We start from the raw sequence: 16612 nt of genomic DNA on the forward strand, positions 1-16612 counted from the left end.
AACATATTTGTAGGCCCATGCCTTTCTCTCTCTCTTTAATATATAACCCTTTCATAATTCTCTCTTCAATTGACAGTATAAGATACAAGTATGCTTTTCTTCTCAATTTTTGCCACATTTTGTTTTCATTTATTAAAAGAGAATTAGTTTAAAACTAATTTAACAAAACAATGCAGATAACATTCAAACCAAAAGTTTAAATCTATTTACTTTGCGATTAGGTCAACAAAATATTTGTCAAACATTTACATTCCTATTCATATACTTTAAATATTTAAAATAAAAATATATAAACTAAATTTACAATTATAATTAATAAAAAATTATATATATATATATATATATATATATATATATATATATATATATATAATTAATAAAAAATTATATATATATATATATATATATATATATATACATATATATATATATATATATATATATATATATATATATATATATATATATATATATATATATATATATATATATATATATATATATATATATATATATATATATATATATATAATTCCATAAAAAAAAAGTAATTCATTGTCTCTACATATTATTATTAGTATTATTGTTAAAAAGAGCTTGCACCCCCTGGTCCAGGGTCCTGGCTCCGCCACTGAAAACGGGTCCGATTTGTCGGGCATGTACATTTCACCCGCCTTGCCCTCATTTTTTTGCGTAACGGACCAAAGTTTCATGCCCGCATCTTCCAATATATCTGTTCTGTTTCATTTTTTCGCAGACTTTTATCGGACGAATCTAAAGAGTACGGATATGCTTCTTTTGCCACCTTTAAAATTATGTAAAAATGATAATAAAAAAAAAAGCTACAAATATTTATTTAAAAAAACAGTACTAATTGAGGAAATAACTTGACTCACCCACGTGATGCAAGAAAGCATCACTTCAACACTCCCCAAATGAAATCAATGCAGAAGCATAACCCCGCGGCTATGGAAAAGCCACGATTTCAAAACCAAACCTCCTAACTTGTTCCCCTAAAATTCCTCCGCCATTGATTCTTCTCTTCTCTTCTCTCTCAACAATTCCTCTTCCTAATGCATTGAAATTACTCATCACAAAACCCCAACACTAAACCCTTTTTTTCATGGAATGAGAAAATCTAAACCCCTTTTAACCCTTCTCCACAACAACCATAACCAAAACCCCAATCTTTTCCACCTTCTCCCAAAACCCTTTTCTTCTCTCCCCCAACAACAACAACCCCACCTCGTTTCACAAATCTTCACCGTCCTCTCCCAACCCCAATGGCGAAAGAACCCTTCTTTCAACACCTTAATCCCTTCCCTAACCCCAACCCATCTCTCTTCCCTCTTCAACCTCGACCTCCACCCTCTCACTGCTCTAAACTTCTTCAAATGGATCAACCACCAACACGGCTTCACTCACACTGTTCACTCCTACCAACCCCTCCTCTTCATTCTACTCCGAAACGGCTTCCTTCGCGCCGCGGAAAATGTTCGCAACTCCATGATTAAATCATGTGCTTCCATTCAAGATGCAAGGTTTGTTTTGAACCTATTGCGTTTAATGAACACGACCCATCATGAAAATCTTGCATTTAAGCTCTCCGTTACTTCGTATAATAGACTTCTTATGTTGTTGTCGCAGTTTGATTTGGTTGATGAGTTGAATTCTTTGTTTAAGGATATGTTGGAGGATGGGGTTTTGCCTAATTTGGTTACTTTTAATACTATGTTGAATGTTCATTGTAAGATGGGGAATGTGGTCGTGGGAAAGGTTTATTTTTGTGGATTGATAAAGAGTGGTTTTTGCTGTGATACGTTTACGTATACTTCGTTGATATTGGGTTATTGTAAAAATCATGAATTGGAGAATGCTTATAAGGTGTTTGAGATTATGCCGGAGGAGGGTTGTCGAAGGAATGAGGTTTCATATACTAATCTTATTCATGGTTTTTGTGAAGCTGGGAAGGTTGACGAGGCTCTCGAATTGTTCTTTCGAATGAAGGAGGATGGTTGTTTTCCAACTGTTCGGACTTATACCGTTCTTGTGGATGCATTGTGCGAGTTGGGGAAGGAGGCGGAAGCTCTGAAATTTTTCGAGGAGATGGTGGAAAGACGTTGTGTGCCGAATGTTTATACTTACACTGTTTTTATTGATTATTTCTGCAAGGTTGGTAAGATGGAAGAGGGGATGAGAGTGTTGGAAACGATGTTGGAGAAAAGGTTGGCTTCTAGTGCTGTCCCATTTAATGCCTTGATTGCTGGGTATTGTAAACAGGCAATGATGGAGGATGCCGTCGGTGTTTTGGATTTGATGAAGTTGAATAAAGTTTGTCCAAATGATCGTACTTATAATGAACTAATTTGTGGGTTTTGTGGAAGAAAAAGCATGGACAGGGCGATGGCGTTGGTTAATAGAATGTTTGAAAACAATTTGTCGCCCAACTTTATCACATATAACACCTTAATCCATGGGCTGTGTAATGCAGGTATGGTCGATAGTGCTTGGCGGCTGCATCATTTGATGATTGAAGATGGCTTCATTCCTGATCAGAGGACTTTTTGTTCTTTTATAGACTGCCTCAGTAAAATGGGAAAAGTAGTAGAAGCATGTCAGGTCTTTGAATCTCTCAAGGAAAAACATGTCGAAGCAAATGAATTCATATATACAGCCTTGATAGATGGCTACTGCAAGGCTGAGAAATTTGATGATGCCAAGTTATTATTCAAAAAGATGCTTGCTGAGGGATGTTTGCCAAACTCTATCACGTTCAATGTCTTGTTAGACGGCTTGCGAAAAGAAGGGAAAGTGGAAGATGCAATACTGTTTGTGGATGACATGGGAAAGTTTAATCTGAAGCCTACTGTTCATACATATACAATTCTCATTGAGGAAATATTGAAAGAAAGTGACTTCAACCGTGCTAATAGATTTCTTGACCAAATGATTTCATCTGGATGTCAACCTAATGTGGTCACATATACTGCTTTCATTAAAGCATATTGTAGCCAAGGAAGATTACAGGATGCTGAAGAGATGGTGGTCAAGATTAAAGAAGAAGGCATAGTACCAGACTGCACGGTCTATAATTTATTAATAAATGCTTATGGCTGTATAGGACAACTAGACAATGCATTTGGGGTTCTCAAACGCATGTTCGATACAGGTTGTGAACCTTCGCTTCAAACACATTTCATTCTAATGAAGCATCTAGTAGTTGAAAAACATAATATTTCAGTTGATAATGCTGATATATGGAAGATAATTGACTTTGAAATCATAACCACGCTTTTTGAGAGAATGGTGGAACATGGCTGTGTGCCTAATGTTAATACTTACAACAAGCTTATTGTAGGACTTTGCAAAGTGGAACATTTGTCGATAGCCTTTAGGTTGTTAAACCATATGAGAGAAAATGGAATATCTCCATCTGAAATTATTCATAATTCTCTTCTAAGTGGTTGCTGCAAGTTGGGCATGCACGAAGAAGCATTGAGATTGCTGGATTCTATGATGGAGTGTAATCATTTAGCACATCTAGAATCCTATAAGCTTCTCATTTGTTGGCTATTTGAACAGAGTAACAAAGAGAAGGCTGAGGCAATTTTTCATAGATTACTAAACTGTGGGTATAATTATGACGAAGTGGTTTGGAAAGTCCTAATTGATGGCCTAGCTAAGAAAGGTTATGTTGACGAGTGCTCACAATTGCGGAACATTATGGAGAAAAATGGTTGTCGTTTACATTCCAAGACGCAAACTATGTTAACTCAGGAACTGAATGGAACTTAATGTGATGATTGTATGATTGTTTATTTTTCTGTGGAATGGAACATGGAGACGGAATTCCTCCCATTAATATTTCATTTTTGATGAGTCAGGCTAAGGTTGTTGTACAGAGGAGTACCTGAAACTCCATAATACATTCTGAACATACTTACAATATTTCAGCAAATGAGCTGCGCGAGCAGCTCTTTTTTACAATCCAGATTAACTGTCACAGACCAGTATAACTGTGACAATCACCCGGGTAGAGAAATCGGTAGAAGACCAAGAGGCAAGTGACATTTTGAATTCTTATTTATTATTTTTATTCTTTTCATTTAATAAAGACTCAATTCAAATTGTAACTTTACTTTCGGTTATCTCAGACATATCGGTGCATTTTTTTTTGCATGAATAGTTACAAATATGTTAACTTCCTTGCTACTTTATTTGAATCATACTACATATTACAAATTTCTGTTACTTAAATTTGTTTGTATGTGTTATACTTGGACACAACCTTTTGGTTATGAATAATGGTGCATCAGCGCTGTAGTTTAGCAGAATTTAAACTAACTATTGTTATTCCACGACTATATTATAGATCTAGGATAGCGGCGCGACCGGCCATTCTAAAAAATGGAGCGGAACAGACGCTATTTTAGTGACGCGGACATTAATACAGTTAATACTAATAAACACATAATTTTTAAAAACTAAAATAAATTACTCAAAATCAATAAAGTATTCATAGATAGAAATAAACGGCATAACTCTTAAGCAAAACATATTTGCAAATGCCAATATAATTCAATAAAATAACCTTGCCATCGTTAAAAAATTTAAGAGTAATATCGTCTATGGCTGACGCGGTGCTCTCGGGCACGTCATTCCAAATCCAATCCCATCAGTGCCGGAACGGCACAGCCTAACGCATTTTTCTTGGTTTTGCTGTTCCGAGCCGAGATAATGGCCGGAACGGCCGAGTTTGCTAACATATGGTACTGTTATATGCAACTGTAGCAGCTAAATTTGAACTACTATTTTCTGCGATCTGCAATTGCAATTGACAATACTGCATTTCAGTTATTTTGGTTCAATATAGAAATTTGAACTACTATTTTTTGGTATCTGCAATTGCAATTGACAATGCTGCATTTCAGTTATGTTGGCTCAATATAGAAATGTGACTGAGTTATATGCTGTAGTCCTTTTGACATATTTTTTATAATTCCGGGATTAGTCAGTCCAAAAAGGCGACTGAGTGACCTATTACCTTTTCTGAAAAACGCACTGATTTTCCTTTCATTTTATTTTTATAGGTATTTTATTCTTTGCAACTATTTGACACACAGCAGAAGCTGTGGTAAGACAACCCAGAGATTTTAGTAGTTCAGTGTCTTCTGATACCCATACAAGTATAGTTGCAGGCTCAAGATTGAATTTTAGTTGAAGATTCAATGGTATTAGCATCCATCTTAAATACAAGTAGTTGCTGTCGTTAGTGACAGTCTAATTTCCTGACACTATCATGTTACTATTGTTCTATCAAAATCTTCATAATTTTCTGCGTAACATGATTGAGGAGTTGAATACCAAAAATCTGTCTGCAATATTAACTGAAGAAAGTAAAACGGATAGGGAAGTTACTTGAAATTACTTGGGAGTTGAGAGTGCATTTCGATGTATGTAATAAAGGCCTTTCCAATGTCTAGAATGCATAAAAATAGTACACCATTTGAGGCTACAAAAGCATTTCAAGACCTATTATTATGTGAGGAAAATGGAAGAGCTTGGTTCTTCTTGCAAGTTCCAAATGAAATGTTTTTTCTTCCAGGCTTTGCATCTTGCCATACTAAAGAGCATGTGTAGCTTTTCTTCTTTCAAATCACATCATGTTTGTGGCTGTTTGATAAGTTGAGCGTTAGTTTGTTGTGCATTGTGTAGGGCTTTAATAAAAGCTTGCCGTTACTTTGTACACTGTGTAGGGCTTTAATCAAAACTTGCAATATAAGTGAGTTGTTGGGCCCTGGATACTCATTGCAAACTTCAAATTTCAAAGAATATTTATAAAAGCACATCATCCAACAAATATTCACAATAAAAATTGTGCTGCTTAACCAATCGTTAATTGGTCCAGTAATAATTGACATTGGACTTGATAGCGAGAACCACGGTTTGATCCCCACAATTGCAATCAGGAGAGGGTTTGACCCACTTGATGCCAGAGTTGATCCTCCGAACCAGACTATACTGGTGGTGATAAGTAAAAAAATTGTATTATGCTGCTTAATATTATGAGATTGAGATATGAATAGGATATACTCTTCCCTATATCTATATTTATAAATCTAGGGTTAAATATGTTTTTGATCTCTATAAATATCTAAGTTTTGACTTTTAGACTCTATAAAAAATATCATGTTTTAGTTCTTATAAAATTGGTTTTGCATGATGTTTTAGTCATTCTATAGGGACTAAAATTACGTGCATAACTAATTTTATAGGGATTAAAACATGATTTTATTGGGCGTTGCAGACACTATATTTAATCTTGATGAAATCAAAATAGGATGGAAACATGAAAGGGTTGTTAGGAAAAAAAAATCTAAAACCATTTAAAAATGCTGATGGTGTATATTTTTTAACTAACCCGAAAATAAAAAAATAAATAAAAAGTTTAGGCAACAAGAAACAACCGTGGCCAAAAATTAATAAAATAAAAAAAGTTTAGGCTACAAGGAAAAACCGTGGCTAAAAATAAATAAAATCGTTATCTATAATATTACAAACCGGATAATTTGACTGCAAGTCAGGGGTGGCCCTGAGCACGGGCTCGCGGGGCGGGAGCCCAGGGCCCCATAATTTTAGGGGCACCAAAAAAATATTTTTTAACATCTATATATATTAAAAGAGAATCTGGATTTGTAAATGTTAAGGCTAGTACTGAAAAGATTGAGAATGAAATGGAGATTGAATGTGTGTTTATTCAAAAACGTCAAATTCGTAGAAAACAACACTGATGAAAATTCATCTAAACCCATACAACTGAATCTAGAGTCTGCTGAAGAGTCTTTTCGAAATCACTATTTCTTATATATTGTAGATCAAACAATTGACTCACTTGATAAAAGATTTTAGCAGTATAGCACATATACAAATATTTTTGATTCTTGTTTAGTATTGAAAGACTTAGATCATTATCTGATAGGGAGTTGAAAGCATGTTATAAACATCTAGAAACTTGTTTAAAACATGACGAATTGAAAGTTATTCTAGAAGTTTTAACAACTGAATCAAAATCAAGCTATATGATACTGATTTTTTTAAAGACTTTTAATTGTTTTTCTATTGCATGCATAGCTTATAGAATAATATTGTCTATTTCTATGAGTGTTACATCTGCTGAAAGAAGTTTTTCTAAATTAAAATTTATTAAAATCTTATTTGAGATATACTATACCTCGAGATAGATTTAAATAGTCTTGCGTTGATTTTAATTGAAAATATTTTTGAAGAACCTTGATTATGAATAAATTATTAATGATTTTGCAACAAAAAATGCTAGAGGATGATATTTAAAGAATTTTAAAAGTTTGGTCCATTTTTTTATAGGAAAAAAGATCGGATCAAGAAGAGGGAGAAAAAGAAGAAGAAGTCTCTTTATAGTGGTTTATGTTTTCATGTAGTATAAACAATGATTCAAAGATCCATACTTGTATTCTTTTTGCATAATGTCAAATAAAAATGTATTTTTATCTAATTATTTTTTTATCCTTATGTATTTATTGTTAAAAAAAAAAGTATAGGGGCACCACTCATTTGATTCGCCCAAGGCACCTAAATTCAAAGGACCGGCCCTGCTGCAAGTTATCTGGTGAAGAAAATTTACAAACCGGATAACTTGATTGCAAGTTATCTGGTGAAGAAAAATTACAAACCGGATAACTTGACTACAAGTTATCCGGTGAAGAAAAATTACAAACCGAAAAACTTGATCGTATGTTATCCGATGCACTTTGATAGGGGTGTGAAATGATAAATATTAAATAATAAAATTATTTTATTAATTAAAAGGATATAATTGAAATATTTTAAAAATTGTAGGGATTGAGGGATAAAGTTAGGGGTATCAGGTATAATTTTCAGAGGAGTATCATGGGATACCCTAACCCAATTACAACAAAAGCTATAACAAGGACAACAAACACATTACAAGCAAAGACCGGAATAGCTACATCGACCAACCAAAGAAGATGATTACAATACTTATAAAACACTACAAACCATTCCCGTGCTTCACCATATACACCATCTCCCTTAATGTCTACAAAAGCACCTAAGAACAAGATTCTATTCCTACTAGACTAGATAATCCAGCACAACCAAGACCACACAAACCAACACAGCTTCCCTAGAGCTGAAAAGCCCAAACCGGACCTAAGCTGGTCCAAATGCTCAATCGGATTGAAAACTTGAGCTATCCGTCAACCAGACTCGAAACCTGAGCTATCCCTGCACATCTCAACTACAGACAGATCCGAGACCAAACATTGCTGCTGACCTCACAATTTGAAAAAAAGATGTACTACATCTTCCTCTTTGAAGCACAAAGGACATACCACATTCTGCACATTGATGATGTCTCTTGTTTTCAATTCTCCTCTAGTCGGCAATTTGTTGATTAGCAATCTCCAAACAAAAATTTGGACTTGGCAACTTAGTTTTTCATAGAATATTCAGTACCTGCTGCACTCCCTCCTGAACACCATTATCAGACTAGGCTTGTTTGATTTGAATATTAAGAGGGTGAAAAGAGCGTATATTCTATTCCAAACCCAAGATCTAGAAGGAGAGCCATTTTTTGCTTCGTTTGAACTGTCATTTTATTTGAAATAATCTTGAATGCATTAAGTAAAATCTCTCCATTATGTTGAACCAAATAGAGTTCAAATTTTATTAGTGGGATGATTAACATCTCATAAACCACATGAGAAAAAAAAATCCTCTTTTAGGTAAATGTAATCTTTTGACCAATCTATTGCTGATATGATGCTCATCCTAATATCATAAATTTTAAATGATTTTCATACTTAAGAGTATTAATATTTTCATTCCCTATATATCTAGATCTTCTAAACCCTGCTGAGGGTTGATCAATCTACTCATTCAAGTCCTTAATCTTCTTGGTAAGATCTGTTTTGATTCTCAAATAGAAGATATGATACCTTGTAGAATCTACCACTGATAAATGCAGATTGAATACATGATAGGTGAGTGCTGTACCGATTTGAAAATCAAGGCAACCAACCAATAACTGTGATGTCCTATGTGCTGAAGGAGATATTTATAATATAGGCTGTGACAATTTTGACAGACCAACCCAAATGTAAAATACTAGTATAGCTATTTACTAGAGGGAGAAGTTAATCGATTTTCTTCTGAATCGTGCTTCGATGAAGAATCCCCACCCATCAATTCCGAGAAGCCTTCTACCTTCACAGGTGGTGCTCTAATGATGCTAATGTTGTTCCTATAGGCATATAATGAAACAACAGGTTCAATAAATATAACTTAAAAGCCACCCGGCGGCAGTAGCATTTACTATTATTTATTTGAATTCAAATTTACTTACTGTGACTGCACTTGGGGAGTCTGTAGGGAACTCATCTGTCTAAACTGAGTGTTAGATTGAGGATGGAAATTTGACATTGCAGCCAACTGCTGCTGCCTAAACTGCATTTGAGGATGTCTGGAATTGATGAAGGTATTACCATCACTTGGTAAATCTGATGTGTTTTCAATCTTGACTTGAACCAATGGTCCTTCCTTATTTACATCCATAGCAGGGCGGGGATTAGATTGGAGGTTTCTCATTCTCTCTAACTGCAGCTGCTGTTGTTGCTGAAAAGTTAAGCTGTGAGAATTAATCATCTGCTGCATCTGTCTCTGCATTTGAACCTGCGCATTAACAAAATATTTAGTAACACTGCATCACAGAAATCATGAATCAATAACCCCTGTCTCCATCTGCTACAAAAATGAGAGGGGTGTTTTTTTTACAGAGGGTGCCACATTTTTGCGATGCTTAAATCTAATAGTTAAGTACATAATAGGAGGTTTGAACAAATAAATGAAACCATGTCGTATAAATTGGGCAGTGGCTAAAGAAAAGAAAAAAGTTGCCAAGAGTATTGAGATTGGGTGTCTAGTGCAGTCTCATCCAAGGCACACCATGCAAATCATGGCAGGTTGCAGGTACCTTGGGTTACTGTCTCCCCTAATAACTGGACACATTGTATTAAAATAACATGCGAGCCATAGAAATAATATTTTGATGGATGCTATAAATAATTTCTGGCAATTGGTTAAAAAAATTATGATTATACTTGGGCACAGGGTAATTTTGTTATGAAAAAGTATTGCGTGCATTAAGAAATTATAAAGAATCCTAAATAAGGATTCTGTATGCCCCCATGCCCTTGCCATTTTCATGTCGATACTTCACACCATTATCTTACAATACAACATCAAACAGAGCAGAAAGAAGTAGATATAAGTACTTGCTGAGGTAGTCGAAGGGAATTCTGCTGTTGTGACTGTAACTGTGACTGAATTCCATGAGCATGGAGCTGGCTTTGTTGTACAATATTTTTGGAGCCATCTTTAACCACATCCACTAATGGCGCAATATTACTGTGAGCAAGATGGAAAATTATTAAATTGATCCATTGTATGATTAAGATATCCTGATTTGCAAAATAAGAAATCTTAATTTAAAAGCAGACTAGAAATCAGGGAAATACCGCCTACAAAATGCACGCATATTACATTTACGCAGCAAAAAGTTTACAGCAGCACTACAATTTTTTGTCAGGTATTTCTCTTCTTCCCTCTTCCTTACAGGGTTTTACTTCTTAAATATTCAAGAACGAGAATAGAGTGGTACACCGTACACCAGTTGCTTTCTCATTACGTGAAAATAAAATATAAATTGTAGCCTTTGTGTTCATTACATGAAAATAAAACATAAATTGTAGTCTGCGTTCATGACATGAAAATAAAACATAAATGGTAGTCTTTGTGTTCATTACATGAAAAAAAACATAAGTTGTGGTCTTTGTTTGTTTGTGTTTGTGCGTGTGTGCTCATGCATACCACATATAATCAGTAGTAAATTGCATTTTACAGAATTTTTAAAGATGAATTTGGCCCAGGCTAATATGCATAAACAACAGAATAAGGTTGATCAGTATCCAAGAATAGAAAACCCGACAAAGATAACTTGGATATACATAATATTTTTTAAGATAACTTCAGACCAAGTTATATTTTTAGGGGGTGGGGGTGTTCATTTTTTTAAAGGATTTATTCCCCCAATCATAATCATAGAATTTCAATAAGAATTTCAAACATACCTAAAACCCACAGTTTTAAGGAGCATCTTTAGAAGTTCAATGGCGGAGCGCTGTTTGCTATAACCATCGGTGAGTATTTTCAAAGTAGTTCCTATTTTAAGAATACGTTTGTTCATCACTTCAGACAAGTATTCAATTGGACCTTCCATGGAAGCTTCAAATCCCGCACCCAACAAAATGCGACCCACTACTTTCTGGGAGAGCTTCCCTGCTTCCTCATGACCAAGAACTCTTCCATTTTCCTCACAACCTAACTTGCCACGGTACAGCCCTCCTCCATGTTCCCCATTAGTGGACTCTGCCGTATTCCCAGGCCTCTCAGGCATAAGAGGATTCCGAATCATAGGCAGTGTATCAAGTACACTAATTATCCTCACTTTCTGGTTATTATTATTCTCCACTCTTTCACTCACTGGAATTGCACTCTCAGGTACACAGTTCCATGCATACTTTATCTCTGGAAAATCAAACTCATCATCATCAACAACTAAATTACCACCGTTCGATTGATCCATAACCTGATGCTGTTCTTCCTTAAACACTGCGCGCCTCTTTTTACGGTTACTACTACACGTAATATAGGAAGCCATCTCAGACGGAGAGCGTTTCGTTGACAAATCTCTGTCCCACATAACTAACTTCTTGTTAGCCTTACAATTCTCAATAACTTGATTATACCAATTTTCAGGCAACTCAGAATCAACATATCTGGATCCAACCTGCATTACAAAAGAAAGAGCTCAACATTTAGGTGCAACAGTATACAATTGATTATAGAGTGAATCACGATTTTGTTCCTCCAAATACACGAGATGACAAATTAGTCTCCAAATTAAAATTTCCATTGTCTAGAGCACAGTTTGCAGCATTCAGCATACTCAATTTCTAGTATTTAACCACTCTTACTATTTTTTGTCGGCTTGTTACATATTCTTTAAACATGAGAATTTGAAAGAAACTAAAAACTGCTTCAAATATAATGCTGTTTCAAGTAACTTCTCTTAAAAAATATTTTTGGTAGATACTTTCTTTTAAAAAACCGATTTTCATTATGGTAAACAAACATGAAATAGCTTATGTTTTTTACTTCAACAAAAAAACGATTTTAAAGTGTTTGGTTCTGCGGCAACAAAAAATTTTATTTTAAGTGAATTGATTCTATAAAATGAATTGAAAGTAAAAGAAAGTGATTTATGTTTGGCTATGATGCATAGGTACGGGAACAGCACTCGGTGCGGATACCGGTCTAGGATACAGCATTTAAAAAAAAAACAAGGTACAGCCGTACAGGTACATTAATAAAAATATAAGAAATTTCTATAAAATATGCGAGTAGAGAACTAAATTGTTAGGTTCACAACAAAACATCACTATAAAAGTTTTAAAATTAAAAAAATAATTTTAAGATACAGTAACAAGGAAATTAAAATATATAAATATACTATATTGATATTTGAGAAGACCACAAATTTTATTCGAAACTGAATAATTAGAAAAAATGAAGTATCATGAATACGGTAACGGTACCCAGTACGGGTGTGTACTCGGTACCGTACTGCACCATTTTAGAAGTACCAATGCTTCAGAGAATGTTTGGATGCATTCCGTCAAAGTGAGTTGAATAATAAATTTGAGTCTAAAAATCATTTCTAGAATCAAAAGCTCCAATATATAGCATCAAAGATAGAATAAATTCCAAAGGTAAATCAATTCCACTAAAACCAATTCTACTAGGAAACATGTCAAAATCATTTCTTCATATCAAGAATCAAATTAGGCTCCTAAGTCCAAACCAAACATGTCAAAATCATTTCTTCATATCAAAAATCAATTTAGACTCCTAACCAAACATGTCAAAATCATTTCTTCATATCAAGAATCATTATAGAATGTAAAAATCACTTTTTTAGGCTCTAACAAACGAACCCTAAATTCAATTCTCTTAAAAATCTCAAAGAAAACAAGCTCAAATCGTCAAAATCACTTTAACAATCTGATAAACAAACTGGCACTAAATTCAATTTCATAGATCAATTAGTGATTCAGTATATATGAAACCTAAAAACAATCGAAAAGATCAATAAATAAATAAACAAACCTTGGAGTTTGAGGAAGAAGGGGCATTGCTGTTATCGAGAGTGAAGTAAACGTCATCAGCGTGCAAACGAAGGAAATTAGGGTTAAGTCTAGAGAGAGAGGGGTTTGAGGAGAGAGAAACGGAGGAAGCTTTATCGAAGAGGAGAGCACGGACTCTGAGTTGAAGGTGAAGATGAAGGGTGGATTGGGAAGAATCGGATGCCATGAAGGAATTCCAAGCGGAAGGAGAAGAGAGGAATTGTACGAAAGTGGTGTAGGTGGAATCGCCGAGCCATTTTCGCCATACGCCATTGGATTCGAGGTGTCGAGCTAGCTCGTAGCCGCGACCGTCCTCGCCGAGTAGAGACATTGTTGATTCTGCTTGCTACTGCCACGGAACTAGCTACGGTTTTAACTATCTGGATTGTTTTTGGTGATTTAGATTTGGTGGGTTTTGACTTTAACTTGACTGTGGAGATTTTATGCCACCCCACACTTAAATTTGATATAAATATTTTTAACATATTAATTTTACTAATTTTTTTTTACGCTCATGCGTCATTTCATTAGTAATAAGAATATGAATACACGGAGCCGTCCGAGTTAAAGCAGGATAATTTTATTAGTTTGTCATTTAGTGAATTTAACACGAGAATTTCTAAACAAAATAGTTGGTAAGCGTTTGCATTCATGAGTAATAGCATCACAATCCGCATCATTAGGATGATGCCAGTTCACATTATCCATAATGCTTTTTAGCATCCAACTCAAAATTTGCACTATCATAATCAAGCGCATGCACCCATTTGATAGATGCCAGTAATCCCAAAGTTTCCCCAACTGCGACTTCAGTGATAGGTGAGAACCACTTTATTCTAGTTGCAATAAATAAACCTTTGTTGTCTCTAATACAAGAACATATATCAAATTACCAACCTTGTTATTAGAGAAAGAATCGTCGATATTGCATTTGATACGACTAGTCAAAGGCTTGCTCCATTTAGAATCAACTGAAGTATGAGGTTGAGAGTTATTGCTTTTCCTAGATTGTTGGGCATTTCTCCACCCTAGTAATAAGTGCAATTCTCTAGTACAAATAGTATCATGAGAATCTTCAGTTTGGTTCTAGATAATGTTGATCCTACACTTCCATAAACTCCACAAAATAGGAGAGAAAATGGCTTGTTGCTCTTGATAAGTGACTTGCAAAAAAGAGAATACAATAGTAACAAAAGGCTCTTGAATATACCGCATATGTTGCAACATCGACCATAGTTCCACTTTTTCCTAGCACTCTATTAATCTTACTAAATAAAAACTCATTTTACTATTTACTCGTAATATTTTGGATTTTTCAAAAAATTGTGTGTATAGGATTTTCCAACTAAGTATATAATTTTATCGATAATTTTAGTTTTATGCTGGATTTTTTGGAAAAAAAAACATGCATTTTTACCGGTATTTTTGAAATGTTTGATAAAAATTAATGTTTCTCATGCATTTTATCGGATTTTTTGAAAATTCCGGTAAAAATGCATGTGTTTTACCCGATATTTTGAAAAATCGGGTAAAAATGCATACAGACATACCAAATTTATTGAAAAAATAGGTAGAAGAAAATTTTGAGATGGTTAATTCGACATTTCCAAAAATTCGAGAAAACAACGTTGATTTCTAGATTTTTATAAAATTCAGTATATTTCATCATTTTTTATTTGCAGTGAGGACTAGAGGATCAGACAGGACGATTGCTTCTAGGCTGCATGACAGAGATGTAGCAAGGGCTAAGCCAGATGACATCGAGGACTTGCATATCCGAATGAGGAGAGTAGCCTCGACCGATTCTCACAAGACGAAGATGACTGAGCAGTCTTGCGCACTCTACAGTATCCGACATTGATAAGCTAGAGCTAACAGATGGGGCATAGATGTTGTTGATGAGCCCGATGTTGCGGTTGTTAATGGTTTCCATCCAACAACTACAAATGTAGAGGGTCAGGATGACATGCATATGGTGGCCGAGACAAAAGTGCCACATCATTCCGAGACGGAGGCCTTGGCTGATATGGAGGTGACTCATCAGGCTGATACAAAGATGACTCTTCAGCGGATACGGAGGCTACTTCTCCGGCGGATACAAAGGCACTTGCTGCAAATGATACGGGGGTTACTCCTTCGGCTGATACGGAGCCGATTGCTCTGACTTTGAAGGAGTCGTCTGTACACACTGATGAAAGGTTTCTTAGAGGGCCCAATGACTGTTGTGTGCTCATCGAATTTGTCAATAATGTGGCATTGAGATTATGGAAGGGAGAAGTATATATATATATATATATATATATATATATATATATATGTTATATTGAACTTGATTTTATTTATTATTGATACATTAAAAATAACTAATGATTCTTACTTTATTTTTTACAGGATTGACTACCGTTGAAGGTGCCCCCACCCACGGGGCAGATCTGAAAAAGTTCTTAGATGCCCGACAAGTCAGATCGATTGTCATGATTGCGGTCTCCTTTCATTGGTGGATTGTTTACTAACCATGTTCGACGCTGCTCTATTGGCATCCTTTGTTGAGCGATGGCATAAGGAGACATCTTCCTTTCATCTTACATTTGGTGAGATGACGATTACTTTGTATGATGTCTCTTTCCTCATCCATTTCCCCCTGCTAGCTAGTTTCTCCATCGCTTCTCTTATTAACAAGAGCTTGCATGTATTACTTCTATACAAGACTTGGGGGTTACTGAGGCACATGTGAGAGATGAGTTTAAGTTAACAGGGGTGCTCACTTTCTCCTATCTTAGATCCAGGATAGGTACGCGGATTTGGTGGGATAGTCTATGTACGGGGCATCCGCTAGGGTATACATGATACATCTTGAAGGATGTATTATCTTAGCGAATATGTCTCATGTATATATCGATGTGAGATACATGTGGCTGTTTAGTAGCCTTGACCATGTAAGTTGGCATGTGTGTTGCAATGACTGTTCTTTATGTTGCACTTGAAGAGGTGACTTTCTTTAGACTAGGCAGCTTGCCCATTATGAGTTTATTTCAGGTATAAAAATTTAATATTTCTTATTAATTTAATTATTATTTGTGTTATTTGTTGATATCCCTATGTTTTTGTGTAGTGTTGGATATACGAGTATTTCTTGTCCATTTGTGAGAGGCAGATTATTCCTACCACTGCTGGCTCCACACAAGCCCAGATATGGAAAACCAGGCATGCACACCTAGGCGGTCTTCTGGAGTATAGTGAAAGTGTAACAGCCTGTTTTTCGTGTCTGTGTTATTTTATTTGATGTTTATTTAATTAATTATTATTTTGTG

General features: G+C 35.1%; 2 protein-coding genes across 3 annotated transcripts; one reads left to right on the forward strand and one right to left on the reverse strand.

The window, feature by feature from the left end:
- Positions 1 to 883: 883 nt before the first annotated feature.
- Positions 884 to 5061, forward strand: LOC131650256 (pentatricopeptide repeat-containing protein At5g65560). Of its 2 annotated transcripts, XM_058919977.1 has the most exons (2): positions 1376 to 1541; positions 1648 to 5061. In XM_058919977.1, the coding sequence occupies exons 1-2, from the start codon at positions 1518 to 1520 to the stop codon at positions 3793 to 3795; spliced, it is 2172 nt and encodes a 723-aa protein (XP_058775960.1). In that variant the 5' UTR covers positions 1376 to 1517; the 3' UTR covers positions 3796 to 5061. The 2 variants fall into 2 exon arrangements, with proteins under 2 accessions (XP_058775959.1, XP_058775960.1); XM_058919976.1 differs by having other exon boundaries at positions 884 to 5057.
- Positions 5062 to 8997: 3936 nt separating this feature from the next.
- LOC131650258 (uncharacterized) lies at positions 8998 to 13734 on the reverse strand. The gene is made up of 5 exons (XM_058919978.1): positions 13285 to 13734; positions 11187 to 11905; positions 10332 to 10464; positions 9404 to 9729; positions 8998 to 9301 (listed from the first exon to the last, which is right to left on the reverse strand). Exons 1-5 carry the CDS (start codon positions 13630 to 13632, stop codon positions 9175 to 9177), a joined length of 1653 nt encoding a protein of 550 aa, XP_058775961.1. The 5' UTR covers positions 13633 to 13734; the 3' UTR covers positions 8998 to 9174.
- Positions 13735 to 16612: the final 2878 nt, after the last annotated feature.

The sequence above is a fragment of the Vicia villosa genome, linkage group LG2 (genome assembly GCF_029867415.1).
Source record: "Vicia villosa cultivar HV-30 ecotype Madison, WI linkage group LG2, Vvil1.0, whole genome shotgun sequence".
Taxonomy (NCBI): domain Eukaryota; kingdom Viridiplantae; phylum Streptophyta; class Magnoliopsida; order Fabales; family Fabaceae; genus Vicia; species Vicia villosa.